Raw genomic sequence first — 23,578 nt, forward strand, 5'->3', positions numbered from 1 at the left:
AACGTTCCTCATGGCATTATGAAATGTAGGTACTCATGACGTTCTCAAAAAAGGCTACGTTCGGAGCCTTATCTAATCAAATTGTTCGGTGGAGGGTTCCGAGAATTGTCCACCACCGAGTTCCCTTTTCTCCTATTTTTTTTTAACGGGTCCACTTCCCTCAAGTAGTCATCTCGACAGCAGACACAATGGGATAACAAAAGTTTTGACTCGTCTCCGTCCAGTTTTCTCCCCTCGTTTTACCTCTCTTAGAGGTTTCCCTGACTTTTCGGACGGGCAATTCACGTGGCACTAATTGAATTAGTTAACTGACTTTTGAGTCAGTTTCGACTTTATCCCTGTACTTGGAAACGATACCGTTAAGCATGATGAACTTGCAATAGAATGCAAAGTGCGCAATTAACAAGTTGCAAGGGGGAAAAAATTAAATATCGGTTTATTAAGTACACCCAGACCAACTCAAGGGCCTGTTGAAAAGTCTGGCGTGTTCTTGGTTTTGGGATTTTGGAATTCTGTCTCAGCTCAACAGCTGCTGCCTTGTACACTAATTAAACAGATGTGAGCAAACAAAAAGGGAAGAGGGACTTCCTCAATGTCAAATTTCAATTTAAGGCATCGAATTTCAAACCAATTTTGGAATACACACAGGAAAATTTCTAATCGCGGGTATTAAATGGGAGAAAAATACTGTGTTTAGTAATGGCATGACCTATCAATTAAGGCATATATTATCAGAATAATAATAATATTAATAATTTAATCGATACTTAATTGCACATCATTATGACAAATACGTAATTATAGAGTAATTTAGTGGATCTTTCAGGCGGACCCAATCGGTTTTTTAACATGCGCCAGTGCCTAAAGTTTTTATATAAACTCGTTTTAAGGTATTACACAGCAGAACAATGTGGACCAATTTAGTACCTGTCCTCGGAGCAGTTATATTTTTTAATATAATATCAAATGTGAGTGGACTTTAAAAAGGGCGATTGATATTTTTCTAAATATGTATTATCTTTTAAAGGAAGCAGTTGTCTTCAGGTTTAAGAATTTCGAATGCAAAACTTATAACCAATCGTGGTTCGTTTTCCAACACTGCCGTCTAAAGGCTGTTAGTCGTGATAGGGTTTTGCTCAATATGAACGGAACTGTTCTTCACCCGGTCCATAATATACATCTCCATGCCAAGATGTTTAAAAGGGCCAGCGGTTTTAAGCCGTGGTTATTGGACTCCACTATAGATGTCTGCAGGTTTGTGCGAAAGCACTACGATCCATTCATAGGCATCGTCTTTAATATTTTCAAAGAATTTTCGAACTTTAATCACACCTGTCCGTATGTGGTAAGTTGTATGATAGTATAGTATAAATATTTTAACGAAATTCGGCTGCTTTATAGGGTCCACAAGTTGTGAAAGATTTTTATCTGAGACCGGAACTATTAATTGTGCCCCTTCCAACTGGGGAGTACATGTTGGCAATGCAGTGGTACTTCGATAAGAAGCTACAGTTCGATACCAACGTTACTTTTGTTTTTGAGGAGGATCTGCTCAAAAGGTCTTAGAAGGAACTAAAAATATTATACAAAATCCATGGAGTGTTGAGTGACCATATTGAATTACCACTGAAATACACTTTCGTTTCATAAAGTGAACACTCCGTTGGAAACATTTACCTTCAAACATGTGCGTATCCACGGGGAGATAGGGGGATAAGTCCCCCCTCCTCCTACGGGTAAAAAGTATATTTAATTTGTATTTTATTCCAAATTTTTGATTCCTACACAACATATTTTCTTTTATATCCACCCCACAATCAAAGTTAGGTTCCGGCATTGCCTTTAAAAATACAAAATTTTATAATTTAAAATTGTATTTTAATAATTAACAACATTTAAACGCATTCCAAAAATAAACAAAAAAAATTAAAACATAGGATTCTGTTGGAAATGGATGAGTATCTGATTTACAATTTTTGGGTGCTGCCTAGCTACATGGTTTTAATGTAGTTATAACTTCGTAATAGTAAAGCAACGCCTCTAGATATCAAAGAATATTCTTTTTTAACAAATGTACCACTAATTTTTCCAGAGCTCTCTTACCGAAAATGTATAGGATCTCCATAGCCGAAAATGGAGCCACAAACCGGAAGGTAATACCCAAAGATTGAGACCGGGAGTGTGGGACAGAGTCCTTGACGATTTAATCGCTCGCCGTAACCCTCGGGCAATAAATTAAAGTCAACAAAAGCCAGCGCTGATTAGTTAGCTATCGATGTCAGCCAGGTAAATAACAAAGTTTAACAAATTACGTCAGGCTCGAATCGAAACGGGCAATATAAAAATTTGCAAATCAATGCAAATGACGGGGCAAGCCATGGAGGGCGAGGGGATTTGGGAATCGGGGGGCTTGGATAGGTGGCGGCACACAAAACCCAAAGCAGAATTAATTAAGCAAAGTGCGAGGGGGCAGAGAAAGGGGCCCGAGATTAGCAAAAGATGTCAGTGTGTCACAAGGATGCCGATAAACGAGTTTTTCCCTCTTTCGATTTTGAATATTAGACAAATTGAATTTGTTTTTTTTGCAACCGAAACAGGAAAAACGGGAAAGTTAAGCCAAATGCTGATATAGAAGTCGAGATGCTCTACAAAAGGGGTATACGACTTAAGATAATGCTTAGTTTATAATTAATATTTTTATTGATAAGCCGGGCCTTGAAGTACTTTGTAATTGAAAAAAAGTATTTTATCATGATGATAAAACTACTATATATGATAAAATAAATATATAATTTATTATAATTATTTATTTTATATAATATATAATCTATTTATTTTACAAAAATGTTGGAAAAGTTCTTATGCTTTTATATATAATTATTTTTTTTTACAAATTCGTTATTCTATTTTAGCAATCGTTCTTAAATTTTTTTTAAATAAGCATTTAGTTAATATTGTATTTGGAAAAACATATCCAAATATAAACTTATATTGCGTGATTGATATGACTTTTTCAAAATTATTTTAATATTATAATATATATTAATTCAACAATTGTTCTTCCCAACTATTGCATACGATAAGTAATAAATTTTTGTTTATAAGTGTACTCAATCTGGAAACCAAAAATCTTTTCACTGATGTCTTAAATACTTATTTTTCTCCAAACATCGGACTACCAGCGACCATTTGTAGTGAAACTTTTCAATTAGTGCGGTTCTCGTATGCCTCACAACTAGATTATTTATTAATCTTGCATTTTTGATGGACCTGTTCCACACACTTTCCTTCTATTCATAAAACTGCCGATGGCCTATTCCGTCCGCTTAATGAAAGTGCATTTGCAGTAGCAACATGACGGCAGCAACATGCAACACACGACGGCAGCAGCAGCAGCAACAGTTGCTGCAACAAGTTGCACTTGCATGTGCCGCAGTGCAGCCAGCCATGAAGGTGGGAGCGAGAAGGAGCCAGGTGCGAGTGAGATGGCCAAACAGATGCCGAGGCACACATACAATATGCTTTAGAATTTTAGGTTTAATGATTTAAAACCGGTTTTCGAGGTGGCGACTCCCGTGAGACGGCTGCTGCATTTGCTGCAGGGTTATTTGTGCTGTGCCCCCCCCCCCTCCCCCCCTCGCCGCCTCTGTTTAATTACACTTCTTCCTACGAACAACTAAAAAATAATAACAATAGCGGAAGTTATACAAAAGCCGCAGAACCGGCCGCACAGCAAAAAATAAATACAAAAAAAAACAAGGGTTGAGATAAGGCGAAGAACTCGTCGGCGGAAGGGCGAAAAAGAGTGGAGTTACGGGGTCTACGAGCGTAAAACATGTGACGAAAGCAGTCGGCTGGATTCGAGTTTAACAACATTTAACTGTTGTTTACACTCTTGATTGCCCTATTCCGTTCTAACTAGTGCAGAAAAACCTCACACACTCGTAATACGCGGATTTTGCAATAGTATACCATACACAATCCACCCAGGCACTTAATTTTGAGAACGGAATTTATAATCAGAAATCTTTGGGAAACGAAGTCATTGAAGATCTAGGCTAGGTAATTGAAAATTTCATAGAAACAGTGTATAATAAATGCAGTTTTGTACAAATTGTTTTGGGTTCAGATCCTCTGGCTTGATTTTCCTTATCCTTCCTTTTACTATACTATAAATATTTCTTCAAATGTGAAAAATGTATAGAAGAATTAGACATGCTCCAGTAATGTTTTTAAAATGTAACTTAAATTCAGAATTTCCCCACATGATTCAATTCATCACAAAAGATGTACATTTTGATTAGTTTTTCTAAGATGCTGTCTTCTGAAGATATGTGAGTACTATTTGACTGGTGTTTACAAACCTAAACACTTAAAACTAGTGTTTACAATATTTACGACCATTTCCAACACATGATTTTAATAAACGTTAGTGGGAACGTGTTTTTGCATACCATTCCGAAATAATTCGTCGCATGCCTTAAATGCGAAATCGGCGTGAAAATTAAACAGGCTTACCTCGAATCCGGGCGCTGAAAAAAGGCCGTCAGCCATTCAAGTCCAATTGCAAGGCGAGACTTTCCGTTTTTGTTAGTTTTATATTTTTTCGCCAAGTTGCTTTCAATCAAATCGAAGCGAAACGCGCAAAAGGCACGACTGCAAATTGTAAAAAATTGTATTTATTATAGACATTGACTTGGCGCACACTTTCACGGCACAATTAATTGGCTAGATTTTTCCCCATTTCCCCATCTTGGCCGCGCTCTGTCTTCCTCTTCTGGGCAATCAGCTGGCCAACTTGTTTGCCCACATTTCGCGCAGTGGAGTGGACAGCAGGCGGGCGCAAAAAACTTTCGCTCAAAACGGATGCAGCCAGAAAAAAAACGAGAGATAAGTAGGTGGGGAGTTAGGAACTGGTTTCTTGTAACAGGAATTCTTTTTGTTTGGCTACATTTTTTCCTTTTTTTTGAATTTTCCATCAATTTGCACATTTCCGCTCGGTTGTGTTTGCCATTTGTATTTGTATTTTCATTTATATTTATTTTTTCCCACTGGCCTTCTGGCGCCCGACTTATTTACGAGTTGTTCTAATTTATTTTGTTGGCCCACAAACAAATATTTTTATTTATCCCGCTTCGCACTTTCTTTCGGCATTTTTATGGCCCCAAAAAGCGATCGGCTTTTTCCTCTTCTCCTCGCTATTTATAACAGAACGCACGCACACACACACTCCGGTACAACCAGGTGAAAATTAGTGCAGAAATCTTCGCTGATCGTACAAATTATTTCGCTTAAATTAGTTTCTTTGTTTAACAAGTCTCCAGTCAGGCGTGCACGTTTTCGGTATCCCACACAGATCGAAAGACACGTGAGCAGAGCCGCAGCATCGCGAACTAATATAGATATAATAAAATATATTGATATTCGATCTAGAACTCGATTTTTACCCAAAACAAACAATTACTTTTTCGTTGATATCTCACAAAATGCCGACCGTTCTTTAAATGACCGTTTCTTCTCGCGTGCTCACTCAAAATGACGGGAGAGCGGCTGCTTATATACAAAAAAGATATCTCTCAAATTCTACTGTTATAGCCTATTCACACAGAGGGGGTTTTCGCTTCAGCTACCAAATTCCTCTTCAGCGACTTTTTCCTCCATAAGAAATACACGTGTAGAAAAGAGATGGGAAAAAGTCGCTACAACTCGTATTCAGTATTTTTACGAACTTAGGTGACTTTTGTACTTGGCGATTCTAGATTTTTTTTGATAAGGAATTGCATTTAAACTGCAATGGCACAGTTTTAAGAAGATTTTTGTTAGTGCTGTCCCAAGGAACCTTCCAACGGCTCGAAGCCCAGCAATTGATCTCATCTTGAAAAGTAATATTGATATGCTCTTCTTTAAGGAAATGACCAAACTTCGGCTTAGAACTGTCTTGACAACACCTGGCACGTGTTGCACCAAAATTTCAACAGCTATTTTAAGCGGCTGTGTGCAGAGGGTATTTAGTTGCGCTCTCAATGTTAGGTTCCAAGATCGGTTCGAGGCAATGCTAAAAAAGAGCAATCGTGGTTCGAGTCACCGCTACTACTAAAGATCACGAGGCGCAAATAATTGTAATTAAATTTATATGAGGGAGAATAGACAAGGGGACACCTTTTTAAGCCTTTGAAATGCATAACAAGAGGCCATTTTGAAAAGAAGAAAAGAAAATTATGTTGGGACACTTTGAAAAATAAGTGAAGTACGTACATACTTTCAAAATTCTCCAACCTTTTAGAAAACTTTTATTTTTGTTAATTTAATACAGTTTAATTTGTTTTAAATTGTTTTTCAAGCCCCTTTTCAAATAAATTAAAAAATTACCATTAAAAATCGCTTTAAAGGACTGTCATTTGTCACAAACTCAAAATAATTTACTTTGAAGAAAGTATTCTTTTATTTCCTGAAGTTTTTTTGTATTTAAACGGAAGAAAAAATTATTAACTTGTTTTTGCCGGTACAACTACAAAATTGATTTTCGCAAATTGGCACACTTATAATTCTTTTAGTAATAATTCATTAAAATAACTTTCAATTTATACAAATTGTAGAACTTCCTAATTTAATTGTCTAGTTTTTGAGTTTTTAGAAGACTAACATTTAATCATGTTTAAACTTAAGGCATTATAAAGAGTATAAATAAAAATTGGGTAAGGATACCCATGAATATTAAATAGTGTAATCACTTATACTAGAAATCAACATACCATTTTCTCAACTGAAGGCTAAAAATTAAGTCTTTTTTTAAAGTTTTCATTTTAGTATACAACACGTTATAAATTAAAAAAAATAATCATTAAATATTGATTTATTTTGTATTTATTTCCTCATTTTGAAGCTCAGTACAAAATCAAACGTAGAGTGTTAATGCTGAAATCTATACCGACCTATAGCGCACTTTATATCAATAAAACTCCACCTGCATTTATTAAACTAAATATGGCATCGAAAGATTTTTATTAAGTTCCCTAAACACAACAATGACAATGAATTAAGTTAATAAATGACAGAAACGCGAAGCTTACATAACTATTTGGCATATTTTCACTAAGAACATATAAATTACGAGTACAAAATATATAAACGGTGGGTTTACATTGCAGTTAAAAACGAGTCTTCCTCTCTTGAGCCTGGGAAAAGGAGTTATTGCATTAAATAGCCTATGTAACTAGGGTCTACGATCCAGAAGTGCGGATGGCAGGGGTCAAGATCGGGTGGAGGGTGTGGAGCAGCAGGCCATGGACACATCCAAGGGCAGATCCTGGGAGCAGGCGAAGGTCGATGTGCTGGAGGTCTCGTTGAAGCCGCTGTCCGTACGATAGAGCGGAATCCTGGGTCCTTGCTGGGGCACTACAACTGCGGGTGGCTCCGCTTGCTGGTTAGCACCCGGTTCCTGTGCCTGATCATCTTCCTCCTCCAAATTGGCACTGAACGATTGCGAGAGATTCTTGCGTTGTGCCGAACGATGTCTCTTATGGCCGCGCGGAGTATCCGAATTGGAGGAGCTGCAATTGAAGCTCAGGGTGGACAGCTGCATCCTCTCGGCCTCTTCCTCATCCTCCTCGGATTCAGCCTCCTCCTCCTCTTCGGTTTCCTCGAAAAGCGGCTGATCCCCTGCCTCCAATATCACCTGTCGAGTGCTGTTCACCCGCAGCCGACTGACCCGCTGATTGATGCTGCAATCCGAGTGCTCCAGCGCGCCCATGGGCGAGGAGCTCCTGTCGGGCGTGAACTTCAAAGCCGTCCGCTCTGACAAGGTTTCTTGCTGCTCCGTAGTGCTGACCTCCACCTTGGAGTACACCAATCGCCGGCTAAGATGCTCGGAAGGAGCTATGGGCGATGGCAGCTCCAACTCGTGCATTAACAGTTTCCTCTTTCCCGAGCAGTTGCCATCATCCGGGGTTCCTGGCGGCAGACCGCAGAGGTTTCTGATGGGCGACAGGCAACCGAAACTACCTTCTCCCGACGCGGAATCCGAGAGTCTGCCCGCAAACATGGTTTGCTTGCCTTGCGGACTGGAGCCCACCATGGGCGACGACTGCTCGGGGGGATCTTGTTCGCCCAAAACAATGACATTGTGAAGATCGAAGAGTTTCCTACGCATGGAACTGTTGAAGATGTCGTGGCCACCGCTCGATTTGCTCCTGCCAGACAGACGGCCGGCTAGATGGGGCTGGAAATAAGGACGCAGGGCCTCCTCCAGCGCTTTAGGCAGTATGGGTGGCAGGGTGAGTTCCGTTTGTACCTCGCAGTCCCGCTTCCGCCGCGACTTATTGGATATAGGGGTGCTATCCTCGCTGTGGTTGAGTATAATGCGCTGTTTCCGCAGCGGACAGTCCACGGGACTGGGCACAATGTGCGACTCCTTAAAAAAGGCACTGATGGCCAACTGGGCCTTGGATTCCTGCTCGGGATCGGGGGAGTCGTGGAACTGCGTCTCGTGGGGCTCCACATCGGCCGGTTTTAGCTGGGAGACCTCGTCAATGTTCCACTCGAACTGGGTGGACGAAAGTTGCGGTGTCCTTGAGCGGAAAAGCGAGGGACTGCAAGTGAAAAGCGGTTTGGGTTTGGGTGTTTCCCAGAATTACTCCACCCGGAGCAGAGGAAAACTCACCTGGCAATCAGCGGCAGGTGCAGACGATCGGCCATGGCTCCTTCAAAGGGATTGCGCACCTTCTGCAGCCGCTTCGGGGGCGGGGTGCACACATTTCCCGACATCTGGGGGCTGCATTTTCCATTTTCCTTGCCGCCATTCGTTGGCGTTGCCGACGACGCCGTCGAAGTGCTGCTGTTTGTGTGGCTGTTCCGGCGCGCCCGGCACTTCAGGCCGCTGAGATTGGTGAAATATCGGTTCTTGAGGGCCTGGGGCGTTCGCACCTCGTCGTTGTACATCTTAGTCCAGTCACAAACACGCCCAATTTCCACTTAAATTAAAATGCGGCACAAGCGCGCCTGCTGCGATTCGCAGTATTTTCAAATGCGGCAGTGTTGGCTAACGGGCAGGTTATCGAATCGGTGGGGTGTTGCCAACCAACCAGTGTGGAGTTGCCAACTCGATTATGGGGACACATAAAAACGGTATTTTTCATCGATAGGTTACAGTCACGCCAGCTGTCCGCCACCAATACATACGCGTTCGGCTGGTCGCTTGTGTGTCTGTGTGTGTGCAGTGCGAAATAGAAACAAGAAACAGAGAAGCAAGCAAGAAAAATCACAGAAATTTTGAAAACTTCGCCGACTGCAGTATTAAAACCGCCGGGCGAAGAACCGCAAAAGTGGCCAAAATTCGACGAAAACAACGCAACTGTGACAAAGCATTCGTGCCGCTGCAGGCATCGGCGAAAAGGGCGAAAACAAAAGAGAATAGTGTTGATAGTAATTCGAGCGTTCTCAGCAGCAGCGGCGCCAGCAGCAGCAGCCAGAGCAGCGGCAGAGGAACGGAACGGTGGGCGGTGGGTGCGGAAACGGGCCGGGGAGCGGCCGAGAACGAAACAGCAGCAGCAGCGGCGGCAGCAGCAGCAGCGGCAGCAACAACAGCAACGACAGCGGTGAATGCCGGTCGCTTTATCACCGCTGATCTAATCAAAACCGTTAAGAGCAACAAAGAGCGAAAGGGACGAGGCGAAAACCCAATAGACGCCAATGCCGCCAAACATCTGCGCCTATCCGACTGCTTGCGTACCGTGCAAAAACTTGCTATTGAACTTGAGAGCGACGACGTCGGCAGCGACGCCAGCGCCAACGCCAGCAGCGCTGTCATGTCGGAGACGGGCTGTCGGCACTATCAGAGCTACGTGAAGGAGCACAGCTACGATACATTCCGGGTCATCGACGCCTACTTCGCCGCCTGCGTCAACAGAGATGCGCGCGAGAGGAAGGTGAGTGGGAACGGAATGTGAGAGAGAGAGTGCGCGAGGGAGGGCGCAATCGGAGATGAGCCCTCATTTGCATAACCGTGACTCAGTCACGGGAAAGGTCACTGACACACGCTTAGCAGGGTGTTCACACAGAGCACATCCACGGGGGAACAGAAACAAGACGTGCATTTTAGAACAACTTAATGCAGCAAAACTTTCAATGCCTTAAAATAAGTAGACCTACATCGGCGTTTGACTAGTTTTTTTTGATTTGTATTAAATTATAATTTACAGACTAGTAAAAAAAAATATTTCCATTATGTAAAACATCTAGAAAAATATTTACTAGAGTTAATCTTTTAAAAAAAATTTTAAACGGAACTTACATAAACATGCGCATATGAATGGAATAAATTCCCTGTTGAATATGTTCATACTTGAACTCCATTTTAAATATGTTCATATCTGAACACCATTTTAAATATGTTTATATTTAAATTTAATTATTAAATTGCAATTAAAATATTTTCATTTTTAATGTGTATTAATTTAATTTAAATATGTTTATTGCTAAATTCCAATTGAAATATGTTCATTTGAAAATTTAAACATGTTCATTATTAAATTCAAATTTCAAATTAACTATGTTTAATATTAAAGTCCAATTTAAATATGTTCATTACTAAATTCAAATGTAAATATGTTCATTTATAAAGTTAAATTTTCCATTTTAAATATGTTCATTATTAAATTTCATTTTAAATATGATAATTTTTAAATTTTGGTATGCTCATTATTAAATTCCAAATTAAATATGTTCATCATTAAATTATTAATTTTTATTTTAAATATGTCCATTATTAAATTTCAATTTAAATGTGTTCATTATTAAATTCCAATGTATATATTTTAATTTAATTATGTTCATTATTAAATTTCAATTTAAATATGTTCATGTTCAATTTAAAAATGCTCATAAATATTTTTGACCCGAATCACTAGTGACTAGTCGATTGGACTTAACCACGTCCGTATAAACGCAATGATCTTGGAAACTATAAGATCAAGAAAGTTGGTTATTTCAAGAGCAATCTTATTTCTGTAAGTGCTTCGCCTAAATTAAAATTAAAATGAATTTGTTTCGTCAAAAACTTTTGAAAGTGCCAAGGTAAAACATTTTTGAGTTTAAAAGTTTAATGTAAGTTTTTTTTAATCTGCAAAAATGGTTTGTTTTTGGAGCTGGTGGTCGGGGACCCTCCCTTAAAGGCAGAGAATTTTTAGATTTTATAAAATCCCATGACCTCGAATATCCCAAAGTAACCTTTGTAACCTTTCAAATCACCCACAGGCGATTCACTGCAACTGCTTCGAGTGCGGCAGTTACGGCATTCAGTTGTACGCATGCCTACACTGCATCTACTTTGGGTGTCGAGGAGCCCACATCACGAGCCACCTGCGATCGAAGAAGCACAATGTGGCTCTGGAGCTGTCCCACGGAACGCTCTATTGCTACGCCTGCAGGGATTTCATCTACGATGCGCGGAGCAGGGAGTATGCACTAATCAACCGCAAGCTGGAGGCCAAGGATTTGCAGAAGAGCATTGGCTGGCTGCCGTGGATTCCGACGGCCAAGGAGACCAATCTGATGTTGGCCAACGCGAGGAGGCGATTGGTGAGGCCCAACCAAACCATCGGACTTAGAGGACTGCTTAATCTGGGCGCCACCTGCTTCATGAACTGCATTGTGCAGGTGGGTTAAGTCGAAGAATCTGGCGAACTTATCGAACTAATTCACTCTAATACAGGCTCTGGTTCATACTCCCCTGCTGAGCGACTACTTCATGTCAGATCGCCACGATTGTGGCAGCAAGTCCTCCCACAAATGTCTCGTCTGCGAAGTGTCGCGTCTCTTCCAGGTGAAACATTCATAATTACTTATAAATTATTTTGTTCAGCATTGAAAATCGTTTTAAGCGTTCCAATAGTCATTTTAAACTTAGTCTATGTTGAAATGGTGGCTTTCTTAGTCAATCAGCTATTATTCTTTGTTACTAAAAAGGATTAAAATAATGGTATTGTTGGTATAGTACTGGCTTCATTTTCAATAATTTGATTAGTACAAATTGAATTTAAACTATTATTTTAATATTTGTTTAAATAAATCTAACTGAATATAGACAATCTTTAAAAAAACAGTTTAAAAGTTTTTCCTATACCAACGTCATGGCTAACCAACCAGTAATAAAATACACATTTTAAATAAATTAAATAATTTTATCTGATTTGAAGAACAAATTAAGAACCCATCAATGGATAACTCCTAACTTTTCAAACTTTTAAACAGGAAGTAAGCTATAATAATGCATTTAAGCTTCCTTAACAGAAATCGATTTTGCTTTTTGTATAATTATTGGCATATATTTAACGCTCCCTCCATTTTAGGAGTTTTATTCGGGCTCCCGTTCACCGCTGTCCTTGCACCGGTTACTGCATTTAATCTGGAACCATGCCAAGCACCTGGCAGGCTACGAGCAGCAGGATGCACACGAGTTCTTCATAGCCACCCTGGATGTGCTGCATCGGCATTGTGTGAAGGCTAAGTCGGAGCACGAGAGCAAGAGCAACAGCTCTGGTTCGGGAAGCGGCACTAATTCCAGCAGCTCGAGCAGCTCTCACTGCTATGGACAGTGTAATTGCATCATCGATCAGATCTTCACTGGGATGCTGCAGAGCGACGTGGTATGCCAGGCCTGCAACGGAGTGTCGACCACCTATGATCCCTTTTGGGACATTTCTCTGGATCTCGGGGAGACGACAACGCATGGTGGAGTGACTCCCAAGACACTTATCGACTGCCTGGAGCGGTATACTCGCGCCGAGCACCTCGGATCGGCTGCCAAAATCAAGTGCTCCACCTGCAAATCCTACCAGGAGTCCACCAAACAATTTAGCTTGCGCACTCTGCCCAGCGTGGTCTCCTTCCACCTGAAACGCTTCGAGCACTCCGCTTTGATCGATCGCAAGATCTCCTCGTTCATTCAATTTCCCGTGGAGTTCGATATGACGCCATTTATGTCGGAGAAAAAGAACGCCTATGGGGACTTCCGGTTCTCCTTGTACGCCGTGGTCAATCACGTGGGCACCATCGACACCGGACACTATACGGCGTATGTCCGGCACCAGAAGGACACGTGGGTCAAGTGCGATGATCATGTGATAACGATGGCATCGCTCAAGCAGGTGCTGGACAGCGAGGGGTAAGGCACACCTATGATTCTCCCTTTTGTCTTTAATGTATCTTTTATAATGATTTCCTATAGCTTTAGTCAGTCCTTCTTAAAATCTAGACAAGTCGACTGCCTTGACTATCAAATACCTGTTATACTATGTTTAATATTAATTCTTAGGGCCGGTCTCTAGAGTCCCTGTCAATGTCATTAATAACTATCCTTATGATTTGCTTATGTTTTTAATAAGAAAATGAACTTTGTGAAATCAGCTGTCATTTTATCGATCTAAAAAAGACTTAACAAGGTGCCTGATGGAGTTTCTTCGCACATTAACCCCCAAGAATTAGAAATTTCTTTAACAAGGACTGATAACTGGCGCTCTAGATACTGTCAATTATTAACCAATCATTAATAATGCATTTTATTTTCTCATTTCTTTCAGTTATTTATTGTTCTACCATAAAAACGTGCTGGAATACGAATAAGCAAATCAGTTGGGATCCATTAAGGCGACTGTATCCCTCATAAAACACACATAAGCAGAAACCCATGCATTACGAATAAACACACAAAAAACAGACAAGGCCGCGGCAGCGTTTACGAATTAAGTAATCTTAACTCAAAAAAAACAAAATCCTATACTGGGTGTTCCCTCGGTTGAAAATTATTTAAGCTCGCATACTCAAAACATTGGAACAATAGAGATCGAAAAAGAAATTATTGAAAATTGTAATCTGAACACTCAATTTGTGGGGATACCCATTTTGCTATAAGTATTTCGAAACCATAGTACTAAAATCAAAACAAAAATAATATCAACAAAACACTTGGCTTATACATTTATAACCATATAAAAATTAAACCAGGGAAATGAAACAAGCAAGAAGCAAACTCAGTAATGCAGATTAGCTATAGTTTTGTTACACTTTTCTTAGATTCCTTTGTGTTTTCGTTTTATATTTTGCTTTCGGGTTTCTATATTCTATACATATTATGACACATTAAGTAGAACTGAAACCAAACAGTTGTTGGCTTTAAAGATCTTTTATTTTTGTGGGGTCCTTAAAGAGAGCAAAATAATATGGATACAAAATATTTATTAGAATCTTGACTCACAATGTATTTCACTTATTACGGCAAATAGTTCTTAAAGATCTGAATGAGGGGTTAGAATACTTTAACTTTTACCCGTAGGAAAGATAAACACAATTTTAGTTTAAAAAAAAGAAAAAAAAGTTATTTCCGACATCACTTGGGCTCGTCCGGGAATTGAACCCGGGACCTCTCGCACCCGAAGCGAGAATCATACCTCTAGACCAACGAGCCTCCGGTACGCTGAACGTCCAGAATGTCGGTTTTCAACTTGCGGTGCCTCTCACTCCATGCAGTGTCTGCGCGAAAGAGACAACTGTAGTGTGCGCTTGGTGGTGAACTTGGCTATGTTAGCCGATGCACCAACCAGTTAACTTTCGGGAGGATGAAACAAATATTGTTTTTTGAAAAGCAATGTAAAATTTTCATAATCCTCTAGTACTAATACTACAACATATTTTTTTTAATTTTTGATTTACAATTTAATTCCAAATTTTCAAGAAATAATATGATTACAACAAAGCTAGATTATTTTGCCGATCATTCCTATGGGAACTATACGATATAGTTTTCCGATCCCACTTTTTTACTATCTGCTATAGAAAGTTTTATTAAAACAAGTACTATTGAAACGGACAGACGGACATAACTAGATATGCTGATCATATATTTGGTTCCGAAAAAATTGAGGGTAAAAAGGCTCCGACGATTCCAGCGAAATTTTATAACATTTTAAAGTTGTATTTTTCAGTTAATCCTGTGATGCGCTATGATGTTTACCGCAAATTAACTTTTAAATTACAATTAACAAGTTTCAAAAAACAAAACACACAGGAGTCACTTTTTTCTAAAAAAAAAAATTTCTTTACCTAGGTACTATTCACGTTTTAATTATATTTATTTTAAGCTCGCTTACGCTTTAAAACTGTTTGATCTGAACATTTTAAAATGGTTTCTAACTTTTTCGATGAAAACATTAGGGTACTTAAAAGGAAAACAGTGTGTGTCTGTCGACAAAGGAATCTCCATTTAATACTTTCGATTACAATAACTCAAAAATTTAAAAATTAAGAGAACAATATTTGAGTTATCTTAGGTTCTTGGCTCGCAGCCAGTCGATTGATGGAAATGCTTGAGATATACATGTAATGGCAGGATCTTTTCGTTTCAAAGTAACTGAGTTATTAGTTGGATTAGCTTGCTTGAATATGTCAAATATTTAGTCGCAGTTTAACTGGATGTAATGGTGAGGCCTGATGCCTCGGATATAGGCACTGGGATTATCACATCATCAAGGACACCGAGGGCTATTCCTTTGTGGTCGACGCATGGATAACGAACCGACTGCCTGTGGAGCTCCTATGGTTCAGGCTAAACACATTGCTCATGCGCATGTGCTCGAAGGTAAGCGGTTTGCTCAGATTGGTGTCCCGCTTCTTGTAGTACTCGTTAAAGTCGAGCCGTGTGCCAAAAAGCTGGAGGTTCGGATTGCGGCTGGAGTTGAGAGTCATAAGGAAACTGCTCACGGCCTTTTCGTAGGCAGATGCTATTACTTCCAAGCCGTGAAAGGCGGCTTCAACCTTTTGGGCAAAGATCTTAGCCTCCTGGTCGCGCTGTAACATCATCTCGTTGGTCAGGCCATATACACCCTGCGTCTCCGATTTCTCCACCTCTTTGACCAACTCTTTGCGGGCATTCAGCTCCTGGAAGCACACCTTGTAGAAGTTCGACTGCCAGGTCTCCAAGCACATGATGTTCTCGTACACCGTCTCCAGCGAGTGTTCCACGTCAGTTTCGTCGCCGACAAAGCAGCCCACCTTAATGGTTTCCAGGAAATTCTCGTGGGCATCCAGGATGTCGTCGAGGGTCTTCGCCTGCTGGATCTTCTTCTGCAGCTCCACCCAGTTGCACTCGATCACCTCGAAGAGCACATAGTACTGCATCTGATGAATGAAGTGCATTATCTCCGACGTGAAGAGGTTCAGGCGGTGCGACGCCTTGCCGATCTCAGCATTCATTGGACGGAGGCTCTTCGCATTACCCATCTGCTCCTTCCAGATCTTCATCGAGAGCACGAACTCCATGTGCTTCATGCGCCAGAGGGGCTTGAAGAGCAGCTTGTACGTAGGCATGGTGGGCTCCAGCATGGTGGCTAGTGGTCCATGGACTACGTACTTCAACGAGATGATGTCCCAGCCGATATCCCCGGCGAACGGACGTTGCACTATTATATCCAGGTGGTTGAGTATATCAGGATCTTCGTACTGGGCATTTGTGCAGCGCAGAGCGGCATCCAACATGGAGGAGAGATCGTGCGCATATATATCAGCACCGTTGCGCTCGAGTTCATCTTTCATATTCTCGATGAGAATGCTGACAAAGTCGCCCTGGCCAAGGAGCATATAGCGGCGCATCGCCTGCAGGTGATCCAGAAGCTTGTGGTGACCCACCATAATATCCAAGACATGTTTGGAGGTCTGCTGGTAGCACGTTTCCACAGCCGCGTGCCACTTGGTGTCCGGCACGTACGAAAAGAAGTGGGCAACATTGTTGTCCATGATAGCCTTGAGTTCGTCGCGTCCCTTTATTAGTCCCTCCACCTCGCATATTTCCCTTAGAAAGTTGATGCATTTGCCCGTCTTCAGAATCTTCTTGGCCAGATCCATCGTCACAAACTTGGGCAGCATGGGCCGACGTAAGCGGAATTTATCGTGCCAGAGCCGATCGGCACCCACCTCTTGGAGGGACTCCACAAAGAACTCGTTGTGTATATCGTTAATGCCGCCCTCCAGCATCCACTTGGAGATCATGCGCACCATTGGGCCACAGACTGCGGTAAGGATGTCTTCAACTAGTTTATTGACTTTCGAGTCCCCGTTGTCCAGTAAACTGTACAGGGTCGACGCCAACTCACCACCCTTCTGCATCTTGCACTTGTTGGCTATATTGGCGAGCCACATCAGCCGGCGCAGAGGCTTTACGTGCCAGGCAAGCAGCTTGAATAGGGTCAATTCCTCCGCACCACCCGGCTCGCCTCCGCAGTCCGCTTTCCCATTCATTTGGGCCTTCCGATAGCGGTTCATTTCGTCGTGGAGCATGGACACCTGGCCATGGAAGTCCCCCAGCTCCTCCTTGAGCTTGGATATCAGGGCCTGGCCCATGCATCCCAATGCGTTAAAGCCAGTGGACACATCTGCAAACATGGCCACGCGATCGTGGTAATAGCCCATTATGGAGAGTCGGAGCAACATGCCCGCCTGACCCGTGGTCAACGCCTCCATGTTCAGCGGATCAAGCTTAAAATATCCTGTGACTACGTCCTTTTTCAGGTATTTCCCCTGGATGCCGGTAAAGGAGTAGATAGCATTTACCACTATTTCATCGCCGACCTCGAGCTCCACCAAGTTGTCCATGTAGTTGGGCAAGGTCTGTTTGCCCAATCCGAAGCCGGATTGTTTGGGATCGTAGCTATAGCCTACTGCTCCCTCCTCGGACAAACCATTGCCATTAAGGGTGCCAGCCCCTAAGTTGAGGGTCGTGCTGGAGGCTGTAAGACTGCCCAAGGCCAGACTAAGATTATCCGATCGAGCGGAGAGGCAGGCTTCTCCTCCATTCGCAGTCTGCTTGTCGGCCATCGAGAGCAGATTGCTCATCAGGGAGTGCCTCCCATAGGGATCAAGCTTCATTTGCAACAGCTTCTTGTAGAGCTCGTAGAAGTGCTCCGCTGTATCCTTGCTATCCACTTGACCCCTGGCCCTCAGGATTTTCATGGTCTTTTGGACACACTCGTGCTCAGTTAAGGATATGGGATGACCAAATGTACCAGAAGTCACAGACTTGGTAGCACGGGCCAAGGTCTCCTCTTGAACTTTGGGCGTCTGCTTACCCTCTATGCAAATGCACAAATCCGACAGGATATCCGACAATCTGGAGGTCATGCCGGCCACAGCGGCTTCCAGGTTATCCTGCGACATCCTGAGTTCGGAGCTGATCACTCCTGTATTCGCAAATTCCAATATACAGTCCTTGGAAATGCAAAGTGGGCAACAATTGGTGGCCAATCAGAAACGGACTCCTGATTCCTTTTCAATAGCCGACACAAAACCACCTCCAATATATGTGGTTAGTCGAAAGTTTCGATTAAATGAGCCAAGAAATCTAACAATTGACGCGCACTTTGCTCAAAACTTAATAAAATAATTTGATCCAGTGATACATTTTTGGTTACTCTAAAATTCTATTCCCTACTCACTCCTTAAAGCGCTTATAAGAAATAACCGAATCCCACTGCGACCTTGAAATAAGCTTTGTCCACCACACCAGAAGTAAAAGCCAGTGGAATTCGCCCATATTTACTTTAATGGCTGCATCGTGGAGCAACCTTAACAATGAAATTTAAACTAATTTACTGGAATCAAATAAAAGACAAAATAGAAAATGTATAAAACCGAAAAATAACAACATTTTAACCTTTTATCTTCACCTGGGTAATGGGAAAATTGTGAACTTTCACCTTACCAGGGTATTTATTTTTGCATGTAAATATAATGTGGGCTCTTACAACGCTTCTGCCAGTCTAATAATAAAATGACCATACTGTCATGTGATTTGTGTCTAATATAAAACTATTTTTAGTTGGGTGTTGGCGGTAAATAAATCACAAACCACACGGATTGGACCACAATTTTACATTTTCCATGACTTTATTTTGTTTTGAGAAGTCTCAGAGCATAACTAAATAATAACTAATATCAATAAAAGTTTAGTATGGCTTCCGGTTTTGAGCAATTGTACAGTGGTTTATTGATAATTTCTCAATACTAGAATCTGTAAGCCAGAGCTGTACCAAGAAGGGAGCTTTGGGTCTGCCAGGTTAGGTACTCCCGAAATTTATATGCAGACTTGTTTTGGAAAATGCTTTAAAAGTCCCAAGGTATTTTAAACCCCTTCGCTTATTGTGTGATAAGCAACTGCTGTTCACGTCAGCTGTTATCGGATGGCTGATGGTGGATGCGCTCGGTGGAAATCGGAGTTTCACATTTGTCAGAGGTCCCAACTTTTTTACACGGATGCGCTCTGTGGGAAAGGGCTTTTATGAAGATTCTATCGCTAATATAATCGAATATAATTAATCGATTCCAATTCGATAGAAATTCGGGTACTTTACAGCACTGAATCTGAAAGAAAAAGTTTAAAGATCGCGGAAAGAAAATGGAGTTCCATAAATCATATGATTGCCCCAACTACAAGTTTGGAGCCGAACGGGTTACGAAACATTGCATTTGCGAGAGGAAGCGCGAGAATGTGATTGTCTGCAATCGCTGCAACCAATCTTTTGTGGGTCGCATTTCGCAACGCTGCCCAAAACATCCCGAAGTGAGTAGACACTTAAAAACAAACGGTAAATAATACATTTGTCTGCTGCGCAGGTGACTTTTCTTATGGACGCCCGTCATTGCGCTTTCTGCGGTGCCCACTCAAATTACTTGCAAGTATCCGAGGGCAAACGTTAGAAGATATTACAAAAAAAAAACGCTGTTCGTTGACGAACATATTGCCATATTTACTCAAATACATAAGCACTATGTAAATGTTACAAGTAAATTAAAATAATTGTGATTAAACTCTGTTTAAACTTGCAAATATATCACCTATCATGGTTTCTACTACATAATGTAAACAAAAAGATGAGAATAATAACCACTATCCTTAAGCCGAAGTCTATATACCCTTGCGGTTAAAACCATGTCGTCTTTTAAATAAAGAGTTTACAAATATTTCCCTATAGGTATACATACATATATTCCCTATAGTATAGTTGCCCTATTTTCTTTAAATCGAACAATTTAATATTCGAATATTTTTCCGATCTTTGGTAGATCGGGTCCTCTTCAAATATAATAAATATGTATATTTTATTTGATAGGAAATTCTTGACTAAAATCATACCTTCTACGAGGGTAAAACAAATATATCGATATGTCTTTGTTTTGACTTATCTCGTTTCACAACACTGCCAAACGCCGTTAATCAAAGCTGGCGTCGCCAAACATTTTTGCCGGTTCAAGTTGCAGGAAAATTTTCTAACTTTCAAATAAACAGATACTTTCCATAGAAAAGGCTTTTAAATATATATTTGTTCAGTCATTTGATACTTGTTTTTGTGCGTATTAGTGAAAACGATGCCATTCGGTAACTATGAGCTTTATTTCGAGGTAAGGTTGGCTAAAGCGGTATTTCTTTCAGCCAATAAGGGGACCGATGCAGGTTCCATAGCCGCTCGGCTCCAAAATCGCTATGGGAACCTCACTTCCCCATCTTTGAAAGATGTTACCACCAAAACGTTGCCGAAAACATTTAAGACATTCCCGAAAGCCTTCGAGTCATTGTCGCCTTCCGAATTGGAGATCGATCAACAGGAGTATTTGGAGTTCGAGAGTGGTCTGCACAGCAATTCTAGCTCCGACCAAGAGGTTAACACTCAGATCCAGGTGGAGGAGGAGCCGAAGCTAAAGTACGAACTGCCTGAGGATTACAAGAGCACCAAGCTCTGCATTTGCATGCGTCCGCAAACCGCCTACGAATGCGATCGATGCCATCATTACTTTTACGGTCGCATCGCTGAGGTTTGCGAGAAACATCCCCATGTAAGTAGGGAATACCTCAGATAGCACTTATTATATGGCCCTCACTAGTTATCATCCGTTGTAAAGCAAACCAAAGGTACCACCCTTAAGGTAGCGGTAGTAGGTTAACAATAGGAAATCCAATATCCTTAGCTAATTCTACAGTCTTCTTTCCTGTAAGATGGGTCTTCCATTTAATAACATCCATTGCTGATAATATAAATAAAGGGGTAATGTTGAAAAGTGATTATAACCCTCTAGTACTCATAGAAACTTATTTTTTTAGTCTTCCTAAATAGATCTTAGCAAATGGTAACAGTGCTTGTAAGCGTTTCGTATATAGAAAAAAAACTCATTGAATTAAAAATGTAAGATATATGTATACCATGCCTAAAAGAGAATCACCTATTAGGGATCTTCACAAATCCTTATGATTTTCAAAGTTGTTAGGTATCTGCTGTTTTAACAACATATCTTTGAACTTGTATAATTTTCTTATAAGTTATTTTTGTTTTCCTGTACAAATATTAGGAGTTTTTCCTCATGGACATCCGTTCCTGTCCATATTGCATGGCCCCAATCGAGATGATTAAGAAGTCGCCTATCAGCTGGGAGACAATACGTAAAATTGAAGATGCAGACCTGCCCAACGATGGGGATCTATAATTAAGAGTTTGAGACTCAAGTTCATGTTAACTTTTTTTACATTATTTAATGTATAAGTGAATGTTAATACTAATGTCCGAATACAATAGTTTTGCGAATGAAGGTTTTATCTTGGAAGTTCACTTAATACTTAAGTATACTATTAGACTTGGCCCTTGGCCCACATGCCAGGACACTCTTTTTCAGCGCGACATTTATGGAGTGCACACATAAGCTGTCAGGAAGGAACTGCGGCACGGACATGACCACCATAAACCCTTATAGCCAAGTCTGTGCTGATTGGCACTGCGGCAGTGACTCGACGCAAAGTGCATGGAATAGAAATGCATACTCTTACAGATGGTTCCTAAATTATAGTACTTTCGTAAATTCTTATATATTACAAATCAATAACATCAAACAAAAGCAGTTGGAGAAAAGTGAATACATCTAATCTTATCTACTTATCTTGTTCTTTATATAAGAAACGAAAAATTTAAATTTAAAAATGTTCCAAAGTGAAGTTGTTTTTGTATTTTGCATTGTATTTGCTAAACTAACACTATTATTTTTGTCATTAAATATATTCTCGTCGCTATCTCGGAGCTGCTAAACTTCCCCTCCACAACATGCTGATTCATATCAGGTTAGTATATAACATTCTTATTTTGTGAACTTGCATTAACTTATCTGCCATCTTTCCATTGCAGCGCTGACTCTCTTAGCATCGCCCCATTCAAATCAGCGGACAAATTCATGTCACCGATAACAATTCAATCACTTAAGAGTTCAGCACATTTCGAAATCGCTTTACAATGCCCCAAGCCAAGTCCCTCTGGACACATTGTGGTGTCATCCTTAGTTCCTCGTCCTGCGATTCTCTGACTAACTCCTGCTGGTAAGTGGCGACGCTTTAGATTGCATTTGCCTCGACTTATTCTCTACTTTTTCCTTCACACTTCTCCTGGCTCCCTGCGCTGCAGTTTTCTCAACAACTTGGCAAGCCATTCAATGGATTCACTTCTTCTTGGACCTTCTGCTTGCAGTTTTTGTGCATCCGCATTCTGGTGCTTCAACAGGCGGTCATGGTAAATCAATACGGCAGTGGATTGCCGGAACTTCTGGCTTAGTCATAGCTGCTATCGACCTCGCTTCTTCGGCGATTTGAATGGTACAATGCCCGCAGTTGGTGGCTTTTATGCCAGTTAAGGACATTCTTTTGCCTGCACTTAAGACAAGTTGAAATGATATGGAGAGGTAAGACTTATTTTCATCTGAAGTTATAAACATTTGTATGATTAAAGGGAGGAATTTAGTTTAAATTTGCCATTGAAAAAATGGTAACTATGGAATTATTCTTAGTTCCTTTTGAATGGCAAACATTGTCGACCTAAGAAAAACTTGTTAACGAATTATTGTCTCGTTGAATTTTTTATGTCGTTGTTTCTTAGCGACCTTTCTACTGCTTCTGTCAACAACTGCAGCCGTTGGTTAACTTGTTAATGCTTGACTACGGATCGCCGTTTCAATGGCTACATAAACAACATCACCGGCACTTCCTTTCTGTCTCAGCAAGGCCATCATCCGGCAGAGGCTTCCCCTTTAACCCGTTTCAAAAACAGCCATGGCTTCGTTGACGGCGACAGCAAGAGGATTCTGTCTCGGTCTCAGTTTCCATTTTGCCAGTTGTCCTCCAGTTGCTCGGTTTGCGAGTGTCTTTTGCCTGTGGGCACTTTGGAATAACTTGGACAATTGCTTTCATGCTGATTTCGTTTCGCTTTGGTCGCTCACTAAACCTTGTTGCCTTTAAACTCATTTAAAGTTCCAGATCAACTTTGCCGTGTATTAGTAGACCAGTTTAAGGATGCCACTCTAAAATCATTCCAATTAGTGTTACAGTTTTGAAGTTTTTGCGTTCCCTTTCTGAATTGTAAATATTGTTTACAATTGGGATGCGATTCAGAAATAAGGCATACCCTGAGGTGGTAAAAATAAATATATTAAAATTTTGAACTTCCAAAATAACACATTTTTGGTTAAACTCTAACAATTTGTGATCCAACAATTTTCGATTAAATCTCTG

At 40.9% G+C, this 23,578-nt stretch overlaps 7 protein-coding genes and 1 non-coding gene across 10 annotated transcripts in view; 4 read left to right on the top strand and 4 right to left on the bottom strand.

Moving 5' to 3' along the window:
- MYPT-75D (Myosin phosphatase targeting subunit 75D) overlaps positions 1 to 5,610 on the bottom strand; it is a 52,396-nt gene extending 46,786 nt beyond the window's left edge. For 2 of the 3 annotated variants that reach the window (XM_036815076.3, XM_036815072.3), the window contains exons 1-2: positions 5,465 to 5,610; positions 4,519 to 4,656 (exon numbers count right to left, since the gene is read on the bottom strand). The gene's annotated coding sequence lies outside the window, so the exon portion shown is untranslated. Of the gene's footprint in view, positions 1 to 4,518; positions 4,657 to 5,447 lie in introns of all 3 variants that reach the window. The other variant, XM_036815073.3, reaches the window with a different exon arrangement.
- LOC108007738 (uncharacterized) lies at positions 837 to 1,934 on the top strand. Its single transcript, XM_070996934.1, has 3 exons — positions 837 to 968; positions 1,028 to 1,345; positions 1,402 to 1,934. The coding sequence occupies exons 1-3, from the start codon at positions 909 to 911 to the stop codon at positions 1,564 to 1,566; spliced, it is 543 nt and encodes a 180-aa protein (XP_070853035.1). The 5' UTR covers positions 837 to 908; the 3' UTR covers positions 1,567 to 1,934.
- Positions 5,611 to 6,969: 1,359 nt separating the features above from the next.
- bora (aurora kinase A activator-like protein bora) lies at positions 6,970 to 9,049 on the bottom strand. The gene is made up of 2 exons (XM_017071501.4): positions 8,660 to 9,049; positions 6,970 to 8,588 (listed from the first exon to the last, which is right to left on the bottom strand). Exons 1-2 carry the CDS (start codon positions 8,935 to 8,937, stop codon positions 7,250 to 7,252), a joined length of 1,617 nt encoding a protein of 538 aa, XP_016926990.3. The 5' UTR covers positions 8,938 to 9,049; the 3' UTR covers positions 6,970 to 7,249.
- not (ubiquitin carboxyl-terminal hydrolase nonstop) lies at positions 8,981 to 13,956 on the top strand. Its single transcript, XM_070996873.1, has 6 exons — positions 8,981 to 9,082; positions 9,141 to 9,923; positions 11,251 to 11,652; positions 11,708 to 11,818; positions 12,345 to 13,159; positions 13,575 to 13,956. Exons 1-6 carry the CDS (start codon positions 8,981 to 8,983, stop codon positions 13,615 to 13,617), a joined length of 2,256 nt encoding a protein of 751 aa, XP_070852974.1. The 3' UTR covers positions 13,618 to 13,956.
- A 430-nt stretch (positions 13,957 to 14,386) lies between these two features.
- TRNAP-CGG (transfer RNA proline (anticodon CGG)) lies at positions 14,387 to 14,458 on the bottom strand. Its single transcript has one exon. It is a non-coding gene; the product is annotated as a tRNA-Pro (tRNA).
- Positions 14,459 to 15,230: 772 nt separating this feature from the next.
- Positions 15,231 to 18,480, bottom strand: LOC108015801 (gamma-tubulin complex component 3-like). Its single transcript, XM_017082361.4, has one exon. The coding sequence runs from the start codon at positions 18,196 to 18,198 to the stop codon at positions 15,532 to 15,534; it is 2,667 nt and encodes an 888-aa protein (XP_016937850.4). The 5' UTR covers positions 18,199 to 18,480; the 3' UTR covers positions 15,231 to 15,531.
- Positions 18,481 to 19,389: 909 nt separating this feature from the next.
- LOC108007750 (uncharacterized protein CG13380) lies at positions 19,390 to 19,910 on the top strand. Its single transcript, XM_017071506.4, has 2 exons — positions 19,390 to 19,600; positions 19,654 to 19,910. Exons 1-2 carry the CDS (start codon positions 19,436 to 19,438, stop codon positions 19,735 to 19,737), a joined length of 249 nt encoding a protein of 82 aa, XP_016926995.3. The 5' UTR covers positions 19,390 to 19,435; the 3' UTR covers positions 19,738 to 19,910.
- Positions 19,911 to 20,244: 334 nt separating this feature from the next.
- Positions 20,245 to 21,618, top strand: LOC108015793 (uncharacterized protein CG13380). The gene is made up of 3 exons (XM_036815681.3): positions 20,245 to 20,416; positions 20,471 to 20,871; positions 21,382 to 21,618. The coding sequence occupies exons 1-3, from the start codon at positions 20,407 to 20,409 to the stop codon at positions 21,514 to 21,516; spliced, it is 546 nt and encodes a 181-aa protein (XP_036671576.3). The 5' UTR covers positions 20,245 to 20,406; the 3' UTR covers positions 21,517 to 21,618.
- Positions 21,619 to 23,578: the final 1,960 nt, after the last annotated feature.

This window comes from Drosophila suzukii, chromosome 3, assembly GCF_043229965.1.
Source record: "Drosophila suzukii chromosome 3, CBGP_Dsuzu_IsoJpt1.0, whole genome shotgun sequence".
Taxonomy (NCBI): domain Eukaryota; kingdom Metazoa; phylum Arthropoda; class Insecta; order Diptera; family Drosophilidae; genus Drosophila; species Drosophila suzukii.